We start from the raw sequence: 26,381 nt of genomic DNA, 5'->3' as shown, positions 1-26,381 counted from the left end.
TAAGGTATTGCCCCCCTTGTTCTGGACTCCCCCACTAGAGGAAATAGTTTCACTCTATCTACCCTATCAAAATCCTTTAATCATCTTAAACACCTCAAATTAGATCACCCCTCAATCTTCTATACTTGAGGGAATACAAACCTAGTCTATGCAGCCTGTCTTCATAATTTAACTCTTTTAGCCCCCGGTATCAATCTGAAGATACTTTAAATAATTAATCCTTACAAGCACCCTCACAAATTATAATGCTGAAAGAAGCTAATGTGTGTCATCAGCTGCATCTTCAGCGTTTTCTTCACCATAGAACTTCATTCAGTTGTCTGCACAGCCTCTCAATACAACTGAAGGTAGGGCTCTTACATTAATGTTGCCCATCACAATGAAGGAAAGATTATGCTTTTTCTGTGCCAAACAGGGAAAGAGGTTTGCGAACGTCACACCAGAACTGCAATGCGTCAACATTGACATTTCCATTTAATCTATTGGCTTGAACCCCAATTTTTGCCATTAATCTTTCAATGATTCATTATTGGATAAACTCAGAAGGCTAAATCATGATTAAACAGTTGGGGGGGGGGGGGGGGGAGACAGAAGTATGTTAGTTGACACAGAAGCCAAATGCAATTCCCATGGCGAAAGCATTAGCAAGGGTTGTAACCTACCTGATGGAGAGAAATGTATGGCAAGACCCGTTAGAACTACACCCATGTGGGAAAAAAGCCAGATGCGACCGATGAACAGTGGTCAGCAAAGGCTAGTAACTGAACGATTGGCATCCACAAAACACAAATGAGCTGGCGAATCACATCCGTTAACCTGACACCCTAGTTTTAGCTGGGGTAATGATGCAGAAACTAGCCCAATATGCATTTCAGTCTGCTCAAATCCACTGAGTTGTTGTTTCTGGCTAGACTGTTAACTGGCATTTTTCTGTTCCTTTAACATGGAACTTGACTTCTGAGCAGTTCTTTGCCCTACAGGAGAAACTAACAGTATGGGCAGTCAATGATGCGGAAAGGCTGGAATGCCATTGGGACAACAATCACGAGTTAAGGCCAGAATAACTTTACGAGAGACTCAACTAACTTCAAAGTCCCTTAGGGGGGTGGGGGGGTTGGGGGGGGTGGGGGGGGGGGAGGCAAAACAGTAATTTGAGTTAACTAATAAACAGATACCAAGTAAGGTCATACCTTGCTCAAGTGATATATAAAAATGAAGAAAACTTGTTCTAAAGAGCACACTGGGAAACTTAAAAGAACACAAAACAAGAAATGGATATGGTAATTAAAACTCTGGAAAGCCAAAGAGTCTGCACGCTAGTTGAAAAATAATTCAGAGGGGCTGATCAATGGGTTGGACTTGTGTGCCATCTAAAAGACATGTTCTAAAATCTTGCAGGTTTAATATCCCTGTAATTCTTGGGCGTGTGTGTGCACAAGAACAAACAACTGCTTTACCTTCGAACCCTACTTAGAGCATGTATGAGAGATTCTTTGAACCACACACCCTCATCAGCAATGTCACTTTATGTACTATGTCAATATATTAAGCATTCTTTTTTCAATAGTTTTGAATAGCCTTGATTAAGTTAGGAACAGGAGTAGGCCAATCAGCCCCTCAGGCCTGTTCGGCCATTCAATTAGATCATTGCTGATCTCCACCTCAACTTTATTTACCCGTCTTTGCTCCATATCCCGAGATACCCAAATCCAAATATCTACTACCCTTTGCGTGGAAAAAGTGCTTCCTGATTTTGCTCCTGCATGGCCTAGCTCTAACTTTAAGATTATGCCCCTTGCACTGGATACCCCCACCAGAGGAAAGAGTTTCTCTGTATCTACCTTATCAAATGTTTTAACATTTTAAACATCTCAATCAAGTCACTCCCTCAACCTAAACTCAAGGGAATACAAGCCACATTTATGCAGCCTGTCCTCATAATGTATCCTCTAAGCCCCGGATCATTCTGGTGAAATTGGTTGGTAATCTTACTCCACCCCTCTCATTTAAAATTCTTGTTCTCTACCGCCCACCCAAGTACCATAAAAATGTTATTACTGAGATATCTTCACTGTTCTCCTCCCTCAACACCGAACGACTTCTCATCCTCAGTGATTTCAAACTCCATCTCAATTCATCATGCTCTCTCTCTCTCTCTCTCGAGTTCACTCACCTCCTACCCTCCCTTAATCTCTGCTTCCATGTAAACTCCCCAACCCATATTCACGGCCACCCCCTCGACCTTGCAGATAAAGCCATCTTTGACCATTTCCTCATATCGCTCTCCACCCACATCCCCCTTCCACCACCCTACTTCCTTCTGTGTCTGCCCCTGGGAAAAACTCTCTCCCAACTTTCTTACAACTGCACTTATGAAATCCCAACTGTCCAGCCTCTGGCCTTCCAATCACCACGACATTTCTGCAGCTACCGATCTGCTCAACCACACCCTCACCACCACCTTTGATGCCCTAGTCCCTACTAAAACAATTACCCTCTCTCGCCCTGGCCGTTCCCCCTGGTACGGCCCTCATCTTCGCTCCCTTAAGTCCAAGGGACGCAGGCTCGAATGGATATGGCGGACAACTGGTTTAGCCATTCACCGCCAGATCTGGCTGGACCACAAAGCATCATCAGGCCCTGCTCTCATCTGCCAAAATTGCTCGCTATTCCAGAATCATTCTGGAATGCAAAGATAAACCCCGGCTCCTATTCTCTACTGCTAACCGTCTTCTTAAACCCCTCTCACCTGTCTCCTCCACCCTCACCTCCGATAACAAGTATGAGGAGCTCATGGGCTTCTTTGTCTCTAAGATTGACACCATTCGTTCAGCTGCCTCTGCCACTTCCCTTCCTTCCCCTAGCCCACTGGGTCAAACGTCCTCTAAAGATTCCCCCCGCCCTAGCCCTGAACTCACATCTTTCTCCAGTTTCTCTCCGATTTCCCCTCATGATCTCTCTGTGCTCATCTTGTCCATGAGACTCAACTCCTGCTCCCTCGACCCTATTCCCACCAAACTGCTGACCACCCAACTTCCTTTTCTGGCTCCCATATTAGCTGATGTTGTTAATGGTTCTCTCTCCTCGGGTACTGGTCCCCTCTCCCTCAAATCTGCCGTCATCACCCCTCTCCTTAAAATACCAACCCTTGATTCCTGGGTCCTTGCAAACTACCGCCCCCATCTCCAACCTCCCTTTCCTCTCCAAAGTCCTTGACTGTGTTGTCATCTCCCAAATCCGTGCCCATCTTTCCTGCAATTCCATGTTTGAATCCCTCCAATCAGGTTTCCGCCCTTTCCACAGTACCGAAACAGCTCTCATCAAAGTAACAAATGACATCCTTTGTGACTGTGACAAAGGTAAACTACCCCTCCTCGTCCTTCTTAACTTGTCTGCAGCCTTTGACACGGTTGACCACTCCATCCTTCTCCAACGCCTCTCCACCGTCGTCCAGCTGGGTGGGACTGCACTTGCCTGGTTCCATTCTTATCTATCTAATCATAGCCAGAGAATCACCTGCAACGGCTTCTCTTCCCACTCCCGCATCGTTACCTCTGGTGTCCCCCAAGCATTTATCCTTGGCCGACTCCTATTTCTCATCTACATGCTGCCCCTTGGCGACATCATCCAAAAACACAGCGTCAGTTTCCACATGTACGCTGACGACACCCAGCTCTACCTCACTATCTCTTCGCTCGACCCCTCCACGGTGTCTAAATTGTCAGACTGCTTGTCCGACACAGTTCTGGGTGAGCAAAGATTTTCTCCAATTGGGAAGACCGAAGCCATTGTTTTCGGTCCCCGCCACAAACTCCGTTCCCTAGCCACTGACTCCATCCCTCTCCCCAACATCTGTCTGAGGCTGAACCACACTGTTCGTAACCTTGGTGTCATATTTGACCCTGAAATGAGCTTCCGACCACATATCCGCAGCATAACAAAGACCGCCTACTTCCACCTCCATAACATGGCCCGTCTCCGCCCTTGCCTCAGCTCATCCGCTGCTGAAACCCTCATCCATGCCTTTGTTACCTCCATCGCACTCCTGGCTGGCCTCCCATGTTCTACCCTATGTAAACTTGAGGTCATCCAAAACTCAGCTGCCCGTGTCCTAACTCGCACCAAGTCCCATTCGCCCATCTCCCCTGTGCTCGCTGACCTACATTGGCTCCCGGTTAAGCAGCGCCTCAATCTCAAAATTCTCATCCTTGTTTTCAAATCCCTCCGTGGCCTCGCCCCTTCCTATCTCTGTAATCTCCTTCAGTCCCACAACCACCCCCCCTCACCCCCCGAGATATCTGCGCTCCTCTAATTTTGCCCTCGAGCATCCCTGATTATAAATCGCTCAACCATTGGTGGTCGTGCCTTCTGTTGCCTAGGCCCTAAGCTCTGGAATTCCCTGCCTAAACCTCTCCGCTTCGCTACCTCTGTTTCCTCCTTTAAGACACTCCTTAAAACCTACCTCTCTGACCAAGCTTTTGATCACCTGTCCTAATTTCTCCTTATGTGGCTCGGTGTCAAATTTTGAGTCTTAAAATACTCCTGTGAAGCAGTTTGGGACATTTTACTTCGTTAAAGGCGCGATATAAATACAAGTTATTGTTGTTGTAATCGGATTCTCCTCTGTGGAATCCATTATTGGTTATGGGCTTTATTTACATCTTTAGAGATATGCACACGCAGAATCCTTTGTAAAATCTGACTAGGACATATGAGCTATAAAGTTGATTTATGGCATCTTCCCCTCACCCCACCCAGCAAGTAGACACAATAATTGGAACCATACCAAGTTAAAAACAAAAGCACCAAAAGCAGTAGGGCAGGTAAGCAATCTGCACTATCAATAATAGTGGGGCACAAGTGGCATTCAAACAGGTGGGCAGAATTCTACAAGGTCTTTCATGGTGCCCACTGGAGCAGTACTGAAAATAGAGGAACAATCAATTTCGGGAAAGTTAGCCCCCCCAACTAGTGACTGGCAATTTACCCACTGACAAATCATTGATGAAACGATCTGCCAATGGCCAAGTTCCCTTACAATGTCGGCTTGCAACAGCTTCCTATTCTAGATGTATCACAATTAGGGCTTTCAGCATGAAATGGGTGTAAAAGTAAAGGCTGGTTACGTTAAATAACAGTGAAACACTGAGAGATGGGTGTCTAGTTTGATCATAATTACCAAGAGTGTGGAACAAATTCCCAGCTTTAATTCTTTCACCACCCTCCCATTAGATTTCACCAACAAACAAGCCTGTCAACTCGTGCCTACACATTACTATTACTTCAAAGTCCATAGAATAAGTGAACTGACTAATATTTTCCCATGAAAGCACCCTTGGACGTCTGCCAATTATTTCCATGGAGTCATTTGACTGTGTTTCATCACCATGTCTGTATAAACACTCACAAACATTTGTGCAATGCAAGCGAGAGTCTAGAATGCAGATTATACAGAGGTTGTGCCAGGAACAAAAATCTGAATCACAATGAGGAGTTCTGTAGGTTCAAAATTCTGGATGAAACGCTTTTTAACTTTACACCATCTTCTCCATCGCCCCTCCAAGTTAGCAAGTGTGCTATCCTCAGGGAGGAGATCCCCACGAGTAGACATCCCCACAGGTGCGGCCAGTGCTGCTTCTTGGTTCAATGTCCAAGGGAACATTTGAGCAATACACAAGAGGAATTATCCAGTCAGTTTTCCCCTATATTCCTTGGAGGACCTGGCTGAGAATGCAGAACCTGCGCTGAGCCTGGCAAATATTAATTTAAGATGTATTCAAACTGTGGCCTCCATTAATCCTTCAGAACACAACCAGCAGGAGTAACATTCTACACCTCCACTTTTTATAAGCATCCCTTGGTGGTGCATTGCATAGAATCATAGAATTATAATAATTAGTACAGTACAGAAGGAGGCCATTTGGCCCATCGAGTCTGCGCCGGCTCTTTCGAAGAGCAATCCAGTTAGTCCCAGTCCCCGGCTCTTTCCCCATATCCCTGCAATTTTTTTCTCCTTCAAATACTTATCCAATTCCCTTTCGAAGGCTATTATTTAATCTGCATCCATCACCCGATCAGGCAGTGCATTTCAAATCCTAATCACTTGTTGTATAAAAAACTTTTTCTTCAGTCGTCTCTGGTTCTTTTGCCAATCGCCAAATCTGTGCCCTCTGGTTATCGACCCTTCAGCCATTGGAAACAGTTTCTCTTTATTTACTCTATCTAAACCCTTCATGATTTTAAACACCTCTATCAAATCTCCTCTTGGCCTTCTCTGCTCTAAGGAAAACAACCCCAGCTTCTCCAGTCTGTCCACGTAACTGTAATCCCTCATCCCTGAAACAATTCTAGTAAATCTCTTCTGTACCCTCTCCAAAGCCTTCACGTCCTTCCGAAAGTGTGGTGCCCAGAATTGGACACAGTACTCCAGCTGGGGCCGAACCAGTGTTTTATAAAGGTTCAGCATAACTTCCTGGCTTTTGTATTCTATGCCTCTATTTATAAAGCACAGGGTCCTGTATGTTTTATTAACTGCTTTGTTAACCTGTCCTGCCACCTTCAAAGATTTGTGCACAAGCACCCCCAGGTGTCTCTGTTCTTGCACCCCCTTTAAAATTGTACCCTTTAGAGTGTATGGTCTCGCCTCATTCTTCCTACCAAAATGTATCACCTCACACTTTTCTGCGTTGAATTTAATCTGCCATGGGTCCGCCCATTCCACCAGCCTGTCTATGAACTCTTGGAAGTCTATCACTATCTTCCTCACTGTTTACTACAATTCCAAATTTCGTGTCTTCTGCAAGTTTCGAAATTGTGTCCTGTAACCCCAAGTCATTAATGTATATTTGTGATCATTTACCAGCTATTTCCATAAATACTGCGTGAAGTCTGATGCAAACGGTTTCTTGGTGGGTTATAAGAACTTCTCCCCCAATTAAACCGTCCAGTTTCCGTAAAGTCCTTGTGCCAGACTTGTGGGTGTGCCACAGCGAACGTGAGGCACGCTTCAACAGATTTTCCCCGGCGCTAATGCGAGCAGAAAAGTTGGTGCAAGTTCTTCAATCACATTGGCAGCAGGAAGGAAATATATTGCCGTGTGTTTCTTTCAATTATTACTTCTTAATGCCCCTTCCCTACAGAAAGATTCACCTGTTGGGAGGTGCGTGCTGGACTTGTTGCTGGCCTATCGTTTTCACAATATCCCATTTCGAACAAACGCTTCATAAGCATTATTTATAAGCTCTCTGGTTTTAGGGTTAACCTGATTATTACCATCTGAAAGGTAACTCCTAGAATTAAGAGTTAAATCTCATAAAAGGCAGGAATGCCAATGTCAGCATATTGCAGCTTTGGTGTGACACATTCAGCACTTTTGCCTTTTAGTTTAGCGCGCACATCACCTTCTCTCAGATTATAAATGTCACCAATCTCTGGGCTGCAGTGAAACCCTGGCACGTCTAGTAGAACCTCCAAGCAATTAAGAGGGAGCATTGATGGATTTAATAGCTTCTGCTATGCCGCTAATCAGCAGCTGTCTTAGTTCAAGTTACAAGAGGAGACTAGAGAGGCCTACTAATGGGGTACAAATGGGTGGCCTGGCGTTACAGCGCACCTTCAGTATTTGTTTATTTGAGTAAACAATAAATGTTTGCGGCAGCCTCACAAAGTGTAACAGTAAGAGGAGTTGGTGCACCAGTTGCTGCTTGCTCAATGCCTCCTTCACCATGGAACTCGGAACAAGGTTTCGTCAGGTCAGGGAGGGCGGGCCGAGGGGGAAGGAGATGCTGAGGAAGCAGCTACTGATGCACCAACTCGTATTAACGTTAGGTTTTCTTAGCCATTTATAACTACTTAAAACGCATTTTGTTTGTTCCTTCCAAAATTATTAGATCAGATCGTTTTTTCCGATTATGGACGTCATGCTTCATTTTTGATCTGAGAAATCACATATTTATTCTCTGACCAGTATTCAAGAAAACTTAAAATCCAAAACGCCGAACTGTTTACTGCACAATTTGGAAATTTTTCCTCTATTGGAATCACTTTAATGCCACCTCAAGGAGTGGTTGAGGTGAATAGCATAGATGTATAAGCTAGAAAAGTACATGAGGGAGAAAGGAATGGAAGGATATGTCAATAGGGTTAGGTGAAGTAGGGTGGGAGAAGGTTCGTGTGGAGCATAAACACCAGCACCGAATAGACGGTTTCTGTGCTGTAAATACTATGTAACACAATTCTATGCAAGTATGGTTTAAGTTACGGCCGTTATTTTTGTGCCTCATTAGTAAGACTCTGAACTCCCCTGGTAACCTGAACCAAGACAGCTGCTGATTACTAGTGGAACAGAAGCTGCTGAATCCATCGATGGTCTCTCTTAATTACTTGGAGGCCCGTGCCAGGGATTCAATACAGCATAGAGACTGGTGACATTTATAATCTGAGGTAACTTTTCCCTGTGGTAATTTTAAAAATGTGTACACAGTTTTCTGAGGTAAACCGAGGAGCAGAGACTGAATTGGCCGTGGCTTTGCACAGTACATTTGCAAAGCCAACAGCAGGACATCTGATGCTATTTCAGCTACCATAAAGCTATCTGTCTGGATTCAATTAAAATGACAGGGTGTTGGCAATAATTGGTGCTGAGGAATAAGCCTGTTAAATGTGCCGTATCTGCACATTTTAGAGGCAGCTCGCTGTTGGATTGGCTTCAAATCCCTGCTGTGTCCCGTTGTACTTGGCTTAATAATCTCCTACGTTTAATAAGTGCAAGGTATTCCTCTGCTGCGTCTGCAATATAGAAGCTTGAGCTGGGGGATTCCAACTTTTTCTCGTCATGTTGATGCCAAACCATATCAGGGCGTTAGTCAACTACGCCCAAACTTCAGCAGAGGCTATCGAAACAAAACAAAAAAAAGAGAGGATGCAATATTCGTCCTTAACCTCCCGTCTTGGAGGACAGCTCTAACTCACGGGAGCAGTATTAAAAAGAACAGAACATACAATGCTTAGAGGGGAGGTCTTCTCAGTGCTGATGGAAGTCTCAACCTCACAACAACTAAAATTAAGAAAGTTTGCTCAGTATCCTTCCCTACTGGAAGTCGCTTTGCTCGTTTTTGGAATGACACAGATTAGTATTAAATTAGCAAATTGAACAGCAGCCAGGGGTGGAAACCGTGCTGTAATATCAGTGCAGACATACGGTATTGTACTAAAATAATCCAAGCTAGACCAAATCAGGGCAGTTAGCTTGAGCAAGTTCAGTGGGCTGCAGTCACAAGTTAGCTGTAGAAATTCCCTAAGTCTTCATTTGAAAACAACAAAAGCCGATTTCACTGAGGTTTCGTGGACATCTCACAGGCAGGATTAAGGTAGCCACCAAATACATTCCGATTATACCTGGGCTGCCACATAAGCATTCAGGCATCTAACAGTACAGGCTTGCCGCCAAATTTAATCTAGTACAGTTTTTGCAAAACTGATATGGCCCATTTATAATCTGCCAGAAAACTGGAAGCATCAATCATCACTCTCATCATTTAACCACGCCTGCTCTCCACCCTATTGCAGATCTCCCCCTTTTGTGCTTTTCCCTGGCTCTGTACTTGCTTAAAAGCTGTTCATCTCCAACATCTTCCAGTTCTGATGAGAGGTCATTAACTTGAAACATTAGCTCGGTTTCCCTCTCCACAGATGCTGCCTGACCTGCTGAGTGTTTCGAGCATTTTCCGTTTTTATTACAAAACTGGCAGTGTTAATCGAATACAGTGGGTTGCAACTAATCTCAAAGACTTGTATCATGTGGTAGCTGGACTGCGGCAAAAAGAAATAGCTTACCTCGTTCAAGAGATTTGTTGATCCCTCCTGCTAACAGTGTACCATTGTGAAAATTAGTCAGGCTGTCTCTTCTACCTACTGACCTGACGTTGCCATGGTAACGATTGACCAAGATCTGCCTTAGAGCTTCACCCTTGGTAAAGCAAAACAAATTTGTTAGACAAGCAGGGAGCACAGGGCTTTGTAAAAGTGAACAGCTATAGGTGTAAAACATTTCAAAAAATAATAGCCAACATTAACGAGGTAGTTATATTGCTCAGAATGATTCCACAACATGCTAAAGCATTTAAGACTCTTGACGAAAACAAAGTGCAAGTACATCTCCTCGAAATTTACACTCCTATCGATGGGAAGCACCTTTTCCTGGTCAGCAAGAAACAAATTAAAACACAATATTGTGGAAAAAAAGGGCAAAGAACTCAGGTGGCCTGGACAGAAGCAGATGTAGGGCTGTCGAATACATGGCTGTGATTCAAGGCCGGTGGCTGCCCAATATCCAAGTTGCCCTCTCGTTGTTGCACGCAAGCTTTGCCGGGGCATAGGCTGCAAGATGAAGTATCGTGCTTTGGTAGATATATTTCTATTCTCACATTTTGCAAAAAGGTTGATGAGAGTGGCAAAAAGAAAAACTCATTGAGTTTCCACTTCAAATTTATCCATCGACTTAGCATGGGGAAGCATCAATGTTTCTGAAGACATCCTTCACCAAACAGCTTGCTTCACGGCAGGAGCTGTGAAGTGACATCTTTGTTTTCAAACCCCCTAACCTCTCCATCACCAAAGCCACCTACTTCCACCTTCGTAACAGTGCCCATCTCCGACCCTGCCTCAGCCCATCTGCTCCTGAAATCCTCGTCTGTGCCTTTGGTACCTCTAGACGCGACTCTTTTGGCTGGCCTCCTAACTTGCACCCTCCGTAAACTTAAGCTTATCCAAAACACTGCTGCCCTTATTCTAACTTGCAACAAGTCCTGTTCACCCATTTATCCTGTGCTCGCTAACCTACATTGGTTCCTGGTCCGGCAACCCTAGATTTTAAATGCCTCATCTTGGGTTCAAATCCCTCCCAAGCCTCGCCCCTCCCCATCTCTGTAACCTTTTCCAGCCCTACAGCCCTCCAAGGACTCTGCATTCCTCCAATTCTGGCCTCTTGTGCACCCCTGATTTCCTTCACTTCACCGTTGGCTGCCATGCCTTCAGCTGCCTAGGCCCCAAGCTCTGGAATTGCCTCCCTAAACCTCTCCACTGCGTTCTCCTCAAAACCTACCTCTTTGGCCAAGCTTTTGGTCACCTGCCACAATATCTCTTTATGGCTTGATGCCAAATTTTGTCTGTGAAGTATCTTGGGATGTTTTACTACGTTGAAGATGAGTTTTTGTTGTTAAGGGGGTTGGCGCAGCTATCTTCATTCTTTGACCACATTTGAACCTTCACGTAGAAAGAGAGGTCACAACGGGAGATGACAACCAATCTTGCAGCAGTCATGCAAATCATTAGATCGGCTCCAAGTGTGTGTTGGATACAAAGGCTCATTCTGGATTTGCTCATCCCCAGTTTCTTGGATTGAAACAATAACAGAAGAGACCAAGTTGAAATGAGCCAAATATGAAGAGGTGGCGAAAGAGAACATTGAAGCTCAAAGCACTCCAGCAGTGAGCCCTATGTACAGGTCTTGAGAATACCAAAAGAACTTTGTAAGTGGAAGAGATCCAGTCATGAGAATGAGAAAGACTATACCCATTGGTAAGTAATTATAATGCTTACTCATTTATTATGCTCTATAGATGAATTCCATCATAGAACACAAGGCAGGTATTTGCAGTCCATCTTGGAGCAACGCTGCAATGATGAGCTTGGCTTTAGTTGTCAAATCAAGACAGTAATGCTTCGTAGAACCATATCAATTACTTGCAAATGGTATCAAGAGAATTCCTTTGCATATTTGTTAATAAAGTGGTCACAGCATGAGCAAGCTTCGGCCTTTCCCGGTGGCTCAGCATCAGCAGAAGTTTAATTAAAAAAAACACATCAAGCTTCATTCTACTACTCACTGAACCAAAGATGCATTAGTAATTGGTTCCTGTACCAAATGAACATCAATTGGCTCTCCCTCGACAGCTCAGTGAGCAAATGCACCATGGGATTTGATGCTGAGCAAGATCAACCAGGAAATTTCCAGGCTCAATTATTGGTCTGTGCTGAGCTAGCTGATCTTAGCCAGAGAAGCGAAATAACAACAGAACATGCTGGAAATACTCAGCAGGCCAGGCAGCATCCGTGGAGAGAGAAACAGAGTTTTGCTATTGTGTTTATTTCAGTGAGCCTGAGCTTGAGGACTGAGATGGGAGAAGCAGCAGCAAAAATGTAAAAATTAACGTTCCAACTTCCTACTATTATCAAGTGACCCTTGTTAGAAAGTGCTCATGCGCAAACCTCAGTTCAGAACAGGGTCACACTCCCACTGTCACATACCTTGATGGCACTCTCTGCCCCCGCGGGCTCACCCATAAGGAAGTGGTTTCAGAGGTCTGGCAACAGCTGTAAAAGGATACCCCAAGCACACGTCACTACCTTCAGGGGAGAAAATTCAGGGGACGGTAGCATAGTGGTTATGTTAATGGACTAATAATCCAGAGATAGCGAGTTCAGATCCCACCATGGAAGTTTGAATTCAGTTTAAAATGAACTGGTAATAAAAAGCTGGCATCAGCAAAAGTAACCATGAAGCTGTTGGATTGTCATAAAAATTCAATGGGTTCACTAATGCTACCTGCCATCCTTACCCGGTCTGGCCTATGTGTGACTCCAGTCCCACAACAGTGCTGACTCTTAACTACCCTCTGAAGCGGCCTAGCAAGCCACTCCGTTGTATCCAACAGCTACAAACACACACTGCATTGGTTCAAGAAGGCAGTCCTCCACCTTCTCAGGGCAAGTAGGAATGGGCAGGAAGTGCCGGCCGGCCTTGCCAGCGATGCCCACATCCCAAGAATAGATAAAATAAAATGGGGGTTGGGGAAATATAGAACTGCCTAAATCGGCTGACATCCTTGCTTCTATCTAAATAGCGCACCAAGTCATTCCAAAAAACAGAAACATCCACCTTTATCTGAAGAGCAAGTACACAATTGGCTGGTGACATTTGATCACTGCAGTTTACGGAGCAAGTACACAATTGGCTGGTGACATTTGATCACTGCAGTTTACGGAGCAAGTACACAATTGGCTGGTGACATTTGATCACTGCAGTTTACGGAGATAAATAACAGACAAGTTCATTGGTGCTGTTAAGGCAGCCTTATCTGAATGTTTAATAAAAGTAGGTCTACCACCAGAGCTTGAAGCTCACGAACTCTACAGGTTGAACCAAAAGAAAGTAGCACGATAGTTTCAACTAAGAATTGGAAAAAAAGGGGAAATCCCAAGGCTCACAAAATGGCTTTACTTTCCAGGAAATTCAAGGATTTCGTGAATCGTAAAGAGAGACTACAGACTGCAAGTAAACGCAGATACAGTAGTTGGAATGTTGTATCTGAACCTGTTGGCTTAATTATGCTGGTAATTAACTTTTATATAAATTTTTGTCAGCAGAGAAAGGCAACACTTTCTGCAATACTAACAAGGTGTCCATAACTGAATGGGCAAAAATCCCTGCAGAGTCATGTTGCTCCTCTCCAGAGCAAAACTAGCAAGCAAAGGAACTGAACCAGGTCTGATTTTATCTACTCCAGGATAAATCAAGGTGCCTACGAGGAATCTCCAATTGTCTCTACTTTCTCAATGGAGAGATTCCCACAAACTGTGCCATGAAAATCTAGGCAAACGGTCGTAGAAATGATGAGAGAAATTACAAAATTATGCTAAGGTCTAACGAGCAGTGGCCAAACAGCAAGTTGGAAGAATTTTTGCTGGGGTCAGACGGTGGAACTGTTGGCCACAATAGGAGCGAAAAGGAAATCAGCGAGAATCCAGAACAAGGAAGCACATAGCACGGCTATAGTGATGACTAGAAACAGCGTCCTAAGGCTTGCCACTTTGAGATGCGGCCTACCAACTTGAATGGGAAGGAAAAAATAAGTGAGCAAGAATTGCAGCTCTCAATCAACCCTGTGACCTAACAAATCAGAGTGTGTTTATGGATCTATAAAAAGTGTCATCAAACCCATCTACAATGGAGGGGAAAAATCGGGTGTGGTGTCTAACAGTGCCCAGATACGGCCAATTTTGCGCCCTGGCAAAGTTAAAAGTTGGCACCATGATTTCCACACTTTAAAAAATACCGATTCTCTCAATGGTACAAATTTAGGGTACACTCTTCTGGCTCTTTAACTGCTGGCTCGGTGGGTTATTAAAACTTTCTGCTTATAAAAAAGGTCCTAATCAGGTTTTCTATAGTCTGCAACATAAGTGGCTGTAATGTTGTGATCCTGCTGTGCAAATTAGAAACCACACCTAGAAAAAGGGGAGATAAGGATAAATGTTTAATTACAGAATCTATTTTTATATAAAATATATAGATCAACAAATTCTGATCTCGATCCAGAAGACAAACTGCAGTCTTCAGTTGCAAATACTTACTGTGGTCTTCTAAGCACGTTAAAAAAACACCTAAATTAGATGCGGGGGAGATCAGAGAGAGACAACACTGCAAATGTTGTGAAGTCACGGACATGTTCACCTCAGGAGTAAATTATAAATCAGTTGATCGTTCCTCAGCTGTAAGTGTCTTTTAGTCTGCTGTTAATCCCAACACACTAAACAGCAAATTTTTGTTTTCCTGCCAAAACGTGTCACTTTTCAAAAAGCCACAGTCCAACTATAAACCTGACGGCACATGTTTAGTGGAATTTTCACTGTGGTGCATGTTTAGCAATCTACTTTGCCTGACATGCGGCAAAAAAATCCCTAATACATACATGCTCTTAATATAATTACCTAAATTATAACAAATTGTACCTGGTGAACCAGTAAAGAGTTCTATTTTGAATGAGGTCCAGACACACTGAACACTCTTCCATATCAGTGGGATTTCACCACCATTATCACGGCCAAAGGGTTAAATGTACTGAATATATCCACTGAGTAATGTCCTCCAATCAACTAAACTGAAATAAGTCAACCTCCACCCTGAAATAACTGTTCCGCTGTGACATTTTTATTGTCACCATTTCTTCGACTTTGTGCCACTTCACTCCAAAATATTAAAGAATAGAGCCAAGCTCAATAAAGTAATGTTTCAACTTGTGTGTTTGAGAATTTAGGTTGGTGAAATAAAAAGCAGCAAAATGATGCGTGACATAGGCTAAATAAATAATTTTGCCAGCATATGACCATTTACAACGGAATTCTGCTCAGCCGTTTGATTTCTGCAGTTTAAGGACTACTATTTAAAATAAATTGCAAGTCCAACATAAAACCTATCTTGTGCATATTAAACAAAGGAGCCGTTTCCAAAAGTGTAGCTACCTCAGACTCAACATTCACAATCTACTGTATTCTTAAGATATCCGCACAGCTCCTGTAAGCGTCACATTTGCAATTATGCTAAATCCTTTAAAAAAAGTGTCAATCATCTGTTTCATGTATGAGTCTAAAATCTGCAGAAAGTTCGAGACAAAAAACTCGTCATTGTATTCCTCCTACACAGGATGTACTGCACAACCATAATCCAAGCCCCCTCGCTCTCTCTCTCTCGCCTCCCCCTCTTTCCAAATTAAATGCACAAACTGAATCATTCTGTAAGCACATAGCACAGGATTAGGATTATGTCAGTGAATCTTTAGTAAAAGGGTCACATTTTTTGTTCAATGGTTCACGCAAAGCCATTAATTTGCACGTTCACACATAACCAATCTCTAATCTTCTTTAAAGAGGCATCGAGTCACTACATCTGCCATGCCCTCGAGGACTGAAGTGTCAGACACCAATTAACTGCAGTCATTTGTTATAATTGTGTCTGGAAAATAAGTATTTTGGGAATATGATTCCCCTTCTGAATGTTTCACACACAAGACTTTATCCTGCTTCAGGCACTTTAACTGTGTTTTTCACATCAAAAAATTGTAATCATATTAAGCATGTATTATTGTGGATCATGTCTATTATCTTTCAAAGCAGACAGTCCATTACTGTAATCTATAACAAAGCTGACTTAATGCGTATAAAAGTAATTGTTCATTTCCAAAACAGGTGTGGAGCTTTCCGCCCAGCCCTCATATCCAGGTGCGCACACGCAGGTTTACATACCCGTTTCTGATCCTCCAGTTGTTTCTGTGGCAGATTTTGATCAAGCTCCTGGTAGAAGTACGGACATGCAGAAAACAAGATTTTCTTTTCAAGATTGCGTTAACACCCGAGGTCTAATTCCTCAAACCACTACCAAACACAAGTTAGATACTAAATGCTGCATGCAGTTCAGAAAAGTATCCCTTCTGCGATAATCTGATCAATATTGTTGGGCAGCACCCTTTTGTTTCAATTACATATTTTCACAAAAATGTTTAATAACTGCTTGCGGACAGTTTATACAATTTGTACATATGTTATAACATATGTAAACTTAGAGGAAAGGGATACTCTCTTAGAGATAGGGGGAGGTGTACAAGTGGAACGCATGCAGCAGAAGCAGCAAGCAGAATGCAGTTTTTAGCAAAGCACACCGCTATATCCATTCAATCTTGGTCCTCCCTCCACCCGTATAACCTCCTGGGTATATTGCTCAAGCTCGAGAGCGAGCGAGGTGAGCCAAACTCCCAGCAGGCTCCAGCACCAATCTTGCGGCAAGTGTTAGCTTTAGCTTGAAGGAAGTTAGCCTGCAGAGTGATGTCAGGAGGTCACCCCTGCTCCCTCCCCTCTGAACTGAGTAACTCTGCGATTTGCTTTATTCATGGCAAAAGAACAAGTCAGAATGACCTCTACAGGGTCCCAGATAAAAGGACTAAGTATTACATCTGAGACACGCTTAAAATCTCTTTCTCGGCTCTTTCAGATGCGGTGTCAGCTGTGACTCAGTTGGTAGCACACTCGCCTGAGTCAGAAGGTTGAGGGTTCAAGTCCCACTCGAGACTTGAGCACATAAAGCTAGGCTGACACTCCAGTGCAGTGCTGAGGGAGTGCTGCACCATCAGAGGTGTCGCCTTTCGGATGAGACGTTAGACTGAGGCCCCGTCTGCTCTCTCAGGTGAGCATAAAAGATCCCATGGCACTATTTTGAAGAGCAGGGGAGTTCTCCCTGGTGTCCCGGCCAATATTTATCTCTCAACCAACACAACAAAAACAGATTATCTGGTCATTATCACATTGCTGTTTGTGGGAGTTTGCTGTACACAAATTGTCTGCCACATTTCCCATATTACAACAGTGACTCCAATTAAAAAGTACTTCATTGGCTGTAAAGCGCTTTGAGACGTCCGGTGGTCGTGAAAGGCGCTACAGAAATGGAAGTCTTTCTTTCTTTCTTTCTATTCTAACTTCTGGATCAGGCATTAAATGGAGCAAATAACTGAGCTAAGATATGACAAATTTATACCATTCCACTGCACTTCAACTGCAGTGTGCTATATCTGAAGAGGTCAAACATTCCATTTCAAAAATACAGTACCAAAATTCATCAGCATGAATCAGGATAACCCTTTACAAATCAACAACCTGCCAACTACTGAAGGGGTAAAAAAAAAAAAAAACTGTATTCAAATTTCTCCGAGAAATTTTACACATTCACGATGTTACCAACTCTTCTTTGAGCTGACTGAATTTTCTGCAACCGAGCATTTAACTCAGTTTTTCCGGGGCTCGTCAGCTCTGGGTTGGCTCCCAGGCCAAACTCATTGGCCTCATCACAATCATTAGAGCCGCTCTGGGATGCACAGGACTTTTCCAATCATGGACAAGGTAGGCCTCCATTCAGGTTTACATTTAAAAAAAAAAAATCAAGCCATATAAGCTATATTTCTGTAAATTATATTCTTGAACCAGATAAAGGAGTACTGTATTTTGAACAAAAAAACACTTCTGTAAGGTACTAGCCTCCTGATAGTGCTTTTCTTCAGTCTCAATGGATTTTAGAATTCAATGCATAATCTGAACTCCATACACCGGCTTCATTATAGAATCATACAATCTTACAGCACAGGAGGAGGCCAATCTGCCCATCATGCCTGTGCCAATTCTTTGACAGAGCTATGCAATTAGCCCCCCTCCCCTGCTCTTTCCACAAAGCCCTGCAATTTTTTTCCTTTGAGTATATATCCAATTCCCCATTGAAAGCTACTACTGAATCTGCTTCCACCACCTTTTTCCAGGCAGTGCATTCCTGATCGTAACTTGCTGCATAAAAAAATATTCTCATCTCCCCATCTGGTTCTCTTGCTACTTATCTTGAATCTGTCTCTTCTGGTTACTGACCCGCCTGCCAGGGGAAATAGAGCAAATAAGGAGAAACTATCAAAAACCCTCATAATTTTGAGAACCTCAATTAAATCTCTCCTTAACCTTCTGTGCTCTAAAGGAGATCATTATTCACAGTAATCAGCAACTATAGATCTCCTGCATCATGTGCTACACTCTGGTGTAGAGGTTACAAGTTTGGTCCGTGCTGCTCACTTGTAGAGATGTTTTTTCCTTCCTTTCTCAAGTCTGAATCAAACAATGGGTAGAATGGGTGAGGTGGAGGATAAGCTAAAGACTCAATTTCACATATTGGCTCGAGATAAATGCCTGACCACAATTTGATCCAAGGCTAATACAAAGCAGATGGTTTCCCTATCTGGACTAGAGGAACTGCTTGACAGTTAGTACATTCAGCTTTTTCTTGACATTATGCAATTAACTAATAACGTGCAAACAGAAAAAGTGAGCTGAAGAGCGTCAAAAGGCAGTAAAAGGTTTCTGACAAAGTCACAGGATGAGTGAAGCTGAAGCAGCATGTGAACATTATCTGGATTAGATAATCTTAAGACTCCCCAAATCCACTTGTCATTCAGTGTAATTATGTAACAGTGGTTTTGATGAAGACAACAGCCACGATGTCAAGTGACGCAGTGAGGTGCTACAACTGTAGTTATGGCGGTGATCCTGGGAATATGGCCACAATGTTATTGGGAAGCAAGTTATTTTTGAATGTCCAACACCCATTGCAATAGTCAAGGTTTTACTACTTGTATTGAACTTCAGTCATGGATCAACTACCTAGGTAAGATCTTCTGTATAATTGAGATATTGCCGTCCTCATCATATCAATGAACACCACATATGGAACCAATTGTTTTATAAATCATTAGATTAGATACTTCATGGGACCCTCCCTGTTGAGGCAGTACACATCACCCAGCCTTGCGGTTATGCCTTAGACCTTTTACCAAAGGAGATAGGTAAACTGAACAAATTCAAAACATTTAGCAATTTGGTTGACAATCAGCGAAGGGCAAATTCCCACAGATACTGGCCCTGGCAGTTTTGTTTGGCTGGTTGTTTAGTCCGTGGAGGAAAGAATTGTTCATAGAATGGTTGAAGACTACCAAAGAAGGCCCACTGTCTGCACTAGACTACAAATGCTACACAGATTCTCACCTGTGAGAGCTACTATAGGTCAATCTAGAGATCTACGTCAAGGATTGACCTTTGAAAATGCAAGTCACTTTTTGTGTTTAAATCTGGGCTGTAACGATTAATAAATGAGTGCAAGGGTTGCTCACGATAGCAGCTCCACAAAATTTTAAAGGCAACCTTCTGAAGCAAGCCCACAAAGTAACCAGTACTGGAGGGACATTTCTCTTGGCTGCTGAACTGCAATTTATAAAGCTTGGTTATTTAAAAAATAATGATCTTAACGTCATACACTGCAAGACCACACTCTTAATATCCAGAGCATGGATAAATTCCAACGCTGCCGGGAATGGAAGATAAAAGGAGGGAATAATAATATATCGTAACAACCAGCAGGGTTACAATTTTCTCAAGAAAACTGGGGATGTGGTCTGAAAAAAGAGATACGTGATCATACTGCATGGTTATGGTTGACTGATAATCAGAGTCTGCAACTCAATAACTATGTGCTGAAACTAAAGCCATTGAGATGGCAGTTTTCCATGCGTGAAATTTAAGTTCACATGACCCCACAGCTTCAAACAGAAGGTTCCATTTAGTACGAGATATATCACATATACTCGATGCGTGAAAAGTGCAAGATTTTCATGCTTTTTCAAAGAATGTGATTCAAAGCAGTGGTTCCCTCTTGACTGTTTAATTAGGCAAAAACAAACAGCCTGGTGCTCGCATAACTGTGTTTAGTGCTCCACTTTATCTGGAAATGATACGTGCAAGGATGCAACACTAATGTGGTCAGCCGTGGCTCAGTGGTAACAATCTTGCCTCTTAAGGTTGTGGGTTCAAGTCCCACTCCAGGGACTTAAGTACAAAAATCACGGCCGACACTCCAGTGCAGTGCTGAGGGATGAGACATTAAACAGAGGCCCCGCCTGCTCTTTGTGGCGGACATAAGAGATCCCATGGCACTATTTCGAACAAGAGCAGGGCGTTCTCCTGGTGTCCTGACCAATACTTACCCAGCAACCAACATCAGAAAAAAACAGATTATCTGGTCATTATCGCATTGCTGTTTGTGGGACCTTGGCGTGCGCTAATTAATTGGCTGCCGCATTTCCTACATTAGAATAGTGACTAAACGTCAAAAAAAAGTACTTCATTGGCTGTAAAGCACTTTGGGACGTCCAGAGGTCGTTAGAGGCGCTATAGAAATGCAAGTCTTTCTTTTTCAAACACAAATCGTCCGTTTGCTGTTGTTTACCGTTATCAAATAAAATTTAGCACAGAGCCACATAAGGAGATACTAGGACAGGTGACGAACAAGAGGCAGGTTTTAAGGAGCGCCTTAAAGGAGGAGAGAGAGGTAGTGAGGCGGAGAGGTTTATAAAGGGAATTCTAGAGCTTAAGGCCTAGGCAGCTGAAGGCACGGCCGCCAATTGTGGAGTGATGAAAATCGGGGATGCGCAAAAGGCCATGTTTGGAGGAGCTGAGAGATTTCGGAGGGTTGTAGGGCTGGAGGTGGTTACAGAATTGAGTGTGGTAATATTGCATAAGGATGCAGAAATTGCTAGCAGTGCAGCTCATAGCTGCAATCTATTGATGTACTACTTGGTCTCAATGCTGACGTAACATGCATCCCAAGGAATGAGAAATACTTGTGACCACGACGCAGAGTACACGCAATGGGTTTGAAAAGATGGTGCATTTAGAACCAAGAGGATAGTGATCTTTCATCTAAAAAGCTGCAGATATTTATTTTCTGAAATACGAATGTCACGTACCACAGATATAATCTTATGATACAGCATTTGAGACAGGGATATTTAGTTACTTGAGAGAGGTCTGAAATAGTGTTTCTATGAATGTCCTCTCCTGAATTGCTTCCAGAGGTTTCTCCCAGTTTATTGGGAATTCTAGCTTGCAAAACAAGAACAGAAACTGCTGAACTGTTAATTTATAGGGAAACTCATTTGATGCAATTGCCTAAGGACAGACACGTAAATATCAGCCACTTTACAATCACTATAGCCAGCCATCAACAAAGGCTCAAGCTGCTGACATGCATCCGAAAGAGAATACCTTGGAATGGTAACTCTTCCCTTCATGGAACATCAAGGATTTACAAAGCCATGGCCTGGCACGCGATGTAGAACCTTTGATGTGTGTGATTCTTAGCACGTTTGCTGGATACACTACCCTGAATTATATTAGTGAAAGCATCCTGAACCTTTTTAGGATTAGTGCAGTCACACATTTCTAAAGGATCCAATTAATCTGTCTCCTTAGCTCAACTGGTAGCTCTTTCACTCATGGATCAGAAGGTAGTCGGTCAAAGCCCAACTCCAGGCAGACACTTCAGTGCAGTACTGGAGGAGTGCTGCACAGTTGGCATTTCCTTCCTTTGACTGAGGCAGCCTCTTCAGGTGGATATTAAAGAATTTGCATTTATATATCATGTCATCAAGTCCTCAGGATTTTTTTTTGAAGAACTTCACAACCAACGCATTACTTTTGAAACAGAAACATAAACTCTTCCTTTGATTTAAACTTGGTTGCTCAGCTGAAACTGCGGCACACCTGCACTGTGGAGGAAATGAAGCAGTTTGTCGTCAGGCACCTGCACCATTTGGAAGAGGTTCAAAAATCCTGATGCTCAGAAGCCGTGTTTGGCAGGTGTCAGGAATTCAGACGTCTCAGGGGTGGGTGATAAACTCCTGACTAAGTTTTTCTGACTGGCCACAACTGAAAACAAAGCGAGAGTAAACTTAAACTTCAGATGCCCATTTCCTGCAGCTGGATAAGACCCAAAAAAACACCTCAACAGTGGAGAAAAGGGTGGGATTGCATCAACCACATGAAGGACCAATGTCATGCAGGTGTATACAGCAGGTAAAAATATTAAGGCAAGTGGGGGCCTGTGATTTTTCTCCAGTAAACTGGGAACAATCGGTGCCACAGATTAGTGAATGAGGAACATTAGGCACTCACTGGCGCCTATTTAATTTGGATTCTGGGAGACCAGTGGCCATGAGCCACGGAAAAAAGGGTCGAAGATTTTACCCCCAAGATAAAGGAGCTGAATCCCGGACACCGTTCTCCCAAAATCCAAACTAAATGATCACCAATATAAAACCGATTACAGTGAACGTCTAACTGAGCTTTCAACTGGATAAATAGCTATCCTGCATCCATGGGGTTGGCTAACAATTTGTTAAACTTGAGGGAAGTTTTGGACCAGCTACTGACTACACAGCAACTGTGCCACGTTATAATCTGTCTACGCAACTTAAAGCCAGTGATTAGGTTCACGTAGTACTCAAATTCAGAGTGATAACCGAGCTTGATGAATCATTTTAATATTGCTTCACAGCAATTAGAGCAATTGAAAATTGGATTCCAGAAGTAATTATACAGCAAACAAGTACATTATTTTCACATCCTGTTCCAGCTGCATTTCCATTCTTCAGTTACTCAGGTGCTTACCATTAATTATTACATTTCTGAACACAGCTAATATTACTGGAGCTCATGTGGACCACCCAACAACATGTCCAAGGGAGCAATCCAGTAGTCCGTTTTCTCTGAGCAACCCACACAACACCCATCTGCAACTAGAAGGAACAAACTTGTACTTATATAGGGCATTTCATGACGTCCCAAAGCAGTTCTGAGCCACCAGACTACTTTTGAAATGCAGTCATTTTACGCAGAGCAAAGTCCCACAATGAGCAATGAGATAAAAGGACTGGATAATTTGTTTTATTGAAGTTGGATGAGGGATAAATATTGGGCAGAACACCAGGAGAATGCTCCTGTTCTTCTTCAGATAGTGCCAAGGGATCTTTTACATTCACCTGAAGTTGGGGGCGGGTAGGAAATGGGACTTCGGTTTAACGTCTTAGCTGAAAGACAGAACCTTTGACAGCGCAGCACTGAAGTGTCTTCCTAGATTCTGGGCTGAAGTCTTTTGAACGAGTCTTCAACCCACGGCCTCCTGACTCGGAAGCAAGAGTGCTACCACTCAGCCAAGGCTGACCTTTAGGATAGACTGAAACAGTCTCTGAATATAGTACAAGTCATGATGAATCATGAGCAAACCTCGGTTTAGCCCAGCCCTTTCACCTCTGAAATTTAGGATCTAATCCAGCCATACACTACAGAAGAGGAGTCAACATCAAGAGATTAGAAATCAACAAAAAAAAGCCTTATTTGGTTTTAAATTAGTAATCTTGCTCAGAGGCATTGTAGAAGGGTTGTGTGCAAATTAGAAGAGTGTCATGGGTGTAGTAGAGTTTCAGGCCAAGGTCTAAAGGGTTAAATTTTGAGAACAGGTTGTATAAGCCTGGCTTGTACGTCCATGAGTTTAGAAGGGGGCGAGAGAGGGGAAGGGAGGGGGGGGTGAAAGGGAGGGGGGGGCGTGAAAGGGAGGGGGGGCGTGAAAGGGAGGGGGGGCGTGAAAGGGAGGGGGGGCGTGAAAGGGAGGGGGGGGCGTGAAAGGGAGGGGGGGGCGTGAAAGGGAGGGGGGGGCGTGAAAGGGAGGGGGGGGCGTGAAAGGGAGGGGGGGCGTGAAAGGGAGGGGGGCGTGAAAGGGAGGGGGGGCGTGAAAGGGAGGGGGGGCGTGAAAGGGAGGGGGGGCGTGAAAGGGAGGGGGGGCGTGAAAGGGAGGGGGGGCGTGAAAGGGAGGGGGGGGCGTGAAAGGGAGGGGGGGCGTGAAAGGGAGGGGGGGCGTGAAAGGGAGGGGGGCGTGAAAGGGAGGGGGGCGTGAAAGGGAGGGGGGGCGTGAAAGGGGGCGTGAAAGGGAGGGGGGCGTGAAAGGGAGGGGGGCGTGAAAGGGAGGGGGGGCGTGAAAGGGAGGGGGGGGCGTGAAAGGGAGGGGGGGGCGTGAAAGGGAGGGGGGGCGTGAAAGGGAGGGGGGGCGTGAAAGGGAGGGGGGGCGTGAAAGGGAGGGGGGGCGTGAAAGGGAGGGGGGCGTGAAAGGGAGGGGGGGCGTGAAAGGGAGGGGGGGCGTGAAAGGGAGGGGGGGCGTGAAAGGGAGGGGGGCGTGAAAGGGAGGGGGGCGTGAAAGGGAGGGGGGCGTGAAAGGGAGGGGGGGCGTGAAAGGGAGGGGGGGCGTGAAAGGGAGGGGGGGTGAAAGGGAGGGGGGGGTGAAAGGGAGGGGGGGCGTGAAAGGGAGGGGGGGCGTGAAAGGGAGGGGGGGCGTGAAAGGGAGGGGGGGCGTGAAAGGGAGGGGGGGGCGTGAAAGGGGGGGGCGGGGTGAAGGGGGGGGCGGGGTGAAGGGGGGGCGGGGTGAAGGGGGGGCGGGGTGAAGGGGGGGCGGGGTGAAGGGGGGGCGGGGTGAAGGGGGGGGCGGGGTGAAGGGGGGGGCGGGGTGAAGGGGGGGGCGGGGTGAAGGGGGGGGCGGGGTGAAGGGGGGGGCGGGGTGAAGGGGGGGGCGGGGTGAGGGGGGGCGGGGTGAGGGGGGGCGGGGTGAGGGGGGGGCGGGGTGAGGGGGGGGCGGGGTGAGGGGGGGCGGGGTGAGGGGGGGCGGGGTGAGGGGGGGGGCGGGGTGAGGGGGGGGCGGGGTGAGGGGGGGGCGGGGTGAGGGGGGGGCGGGGTGAGGGGGGGGCGGGGTGAGGGGGGGGCGGGGTGAGGGGGGGGGCGGGGTGAGGGGGGGGGCGGGGTGAGGGGGGGGCGGGGTGAGGGGGGGGCGGGGTGAGGGGGGGGCGGGGTGAGGGGGGGGCGGGGTGAGGGGGGGGCGGGGTGAGGGGGGGGCGGGGTGAGGGGGGGGCGGGGTGAGGGGGGGGCGGGGTGAGGGGGGGGCGGGGTGAGGGGGGGGCGGGGTGAAGGGGGGGGCGGGGTGAAGGGGGGGCGGGGTGAAGGGGGGGCGGGGTGAAGGGGGGGCGGGGTGAAGGGGGGGCGGGGTGAAGGGGGGGCGGGGTGAAGGGGGGGCGGGGTGAAGGGGGGGCGGGGTGAAGGGGGGGCGGGGTGAAGGGGGGGCGGGGTGAAGGGGGGGCGGGGTGAAGGGGGGGGCGGGGTGAAGGGGGGGCGGGGTGAAGGGGGGGCGGGGTGAAGGGGGGGCGGGGTGAAGGGGGGGCGGGGTGAAGGGGGGGCGGGGTGAAGGGGGGGCGGGGTGAAGGGGGGGCGGGGTGAAGGGGGGGCGGGGTGAAGGGGGGGCGGGGGAGGGAGGGGGGTGGAGGGAGGGGGTGGAGGGGGTGAGTGAGGAAAGCGGGGGGGGGGGTGAGTGAGGAAAGCGGGGGGGGTGAGTGAGGAAAGCGGGGGGGGTGAGGGAGGAAAGCGGGGGGGGTGAGGGAGGAAAGCGGGGGGGTGAGGGAGGAAAGCGGGGGGGGTGAGGGAGGAAAGCGGGGGGGTGAGGGAGGAAAGCGGGGGGGTGAGGGAGGAAAGCGGGGGGGTGAGGGAGGAAAGCGGGGGGGGGGGGTGAGGGAGGAAAGCGGGCGGGTGAGGGAGGAAAGCGGGCGGGTGAGGGAGGAAAGCGGGGGGGTGAGGGAGGAAAGCGGGGGGGTGAGGGAGGAAAGCGGGGGGGTGAGGGAGGAAAGCGGGGGGGTGAGGGAGGAAAGCGGGGGGGTGAGGGAGGAAAGCGGGGGGGGGTGAGGGAGGAAAGCGGGGGGGGGTGAGGGAGGAAAGCGGGAGGGGGGTGAGGGAGGAAAGCGGGGGGGGTGAGGGAGGAAAGCGGGGGGGTGAGGGAGGAAAGCGGGGGGGTGAGGGAGGAAAGCGGGGGGGTGAGGGAGGAAAGCGGGGGGGTGAGGGAGGAAAGCGGGGGGGTGAGGGAGGAAAGCGGGGGGGTGAGGGAGGAAAGCGGGGGGGTGAGGGAGGAAAGCGGGGGGGTGAGGGAGGAAAGCGGGGGGGTGAGGGAGGAAAGCGGGGGGGTGAGGGAGGAAAGCGGGCGGGTGAGGGAGGAAAGCGGGGGGGTGAGGGAGGAAAGCGGGGGGGTGAGGGAGGAAAGCGGGGGGGGTGAGGGAGGAAAGCGGGGGGGGTGAGGGAGGAAAGCGGGGGGGGGGGTGAGGGAG

General features: G+C 46.4%; 1 protein-coding gene across 1 annotated transcript in view; it reads right to left on the bottom strand.

Moving 5' to 3' along the window:
• The window catches only part of LOC147110942 (inositol 1,4,5-trisphosphate-gated calcium channel ITPR1-like), a 509,662-nt gene that overhangs the window by 198,272 nt on the left and 285,009 nt on the right, over positions 1–26,381 (bottom strand). The window contains exons 40-41 of the mRNA XM_085999984.1: positions 16,081–16,128; positions 9,835–9,967 (exon numbers count right to left, since the gene is read on the bottom strand). Coding sequence (XP_085856110.1) covers positions 9,835–9,967; positions 16,081–16,128 — 181 coding nt within the window. The remainder of the gene's footprint in view (positions 1–9,834; positions 9,968–16,080; positions 16,129–26,381) is intronic.

The sequence above is a fragment of the Somniosus microcephalus genome, chromosome 11, assembly GCF_052327205.1.
Source record: "Somniosus microcephalus isolate GS21.2 chromosome 11, FLI_Smic_1.0, whole genome shotgun sequence".
NCBI lineage: Eukaryota > Metazoa > Chordata > Chondrichthyes > Squaliformes > Somniosidae > Somniosus > Somniosus microcephalus.
This window is presented reverse-complemented; position numbering and strand designations above follow the sequence as displayed.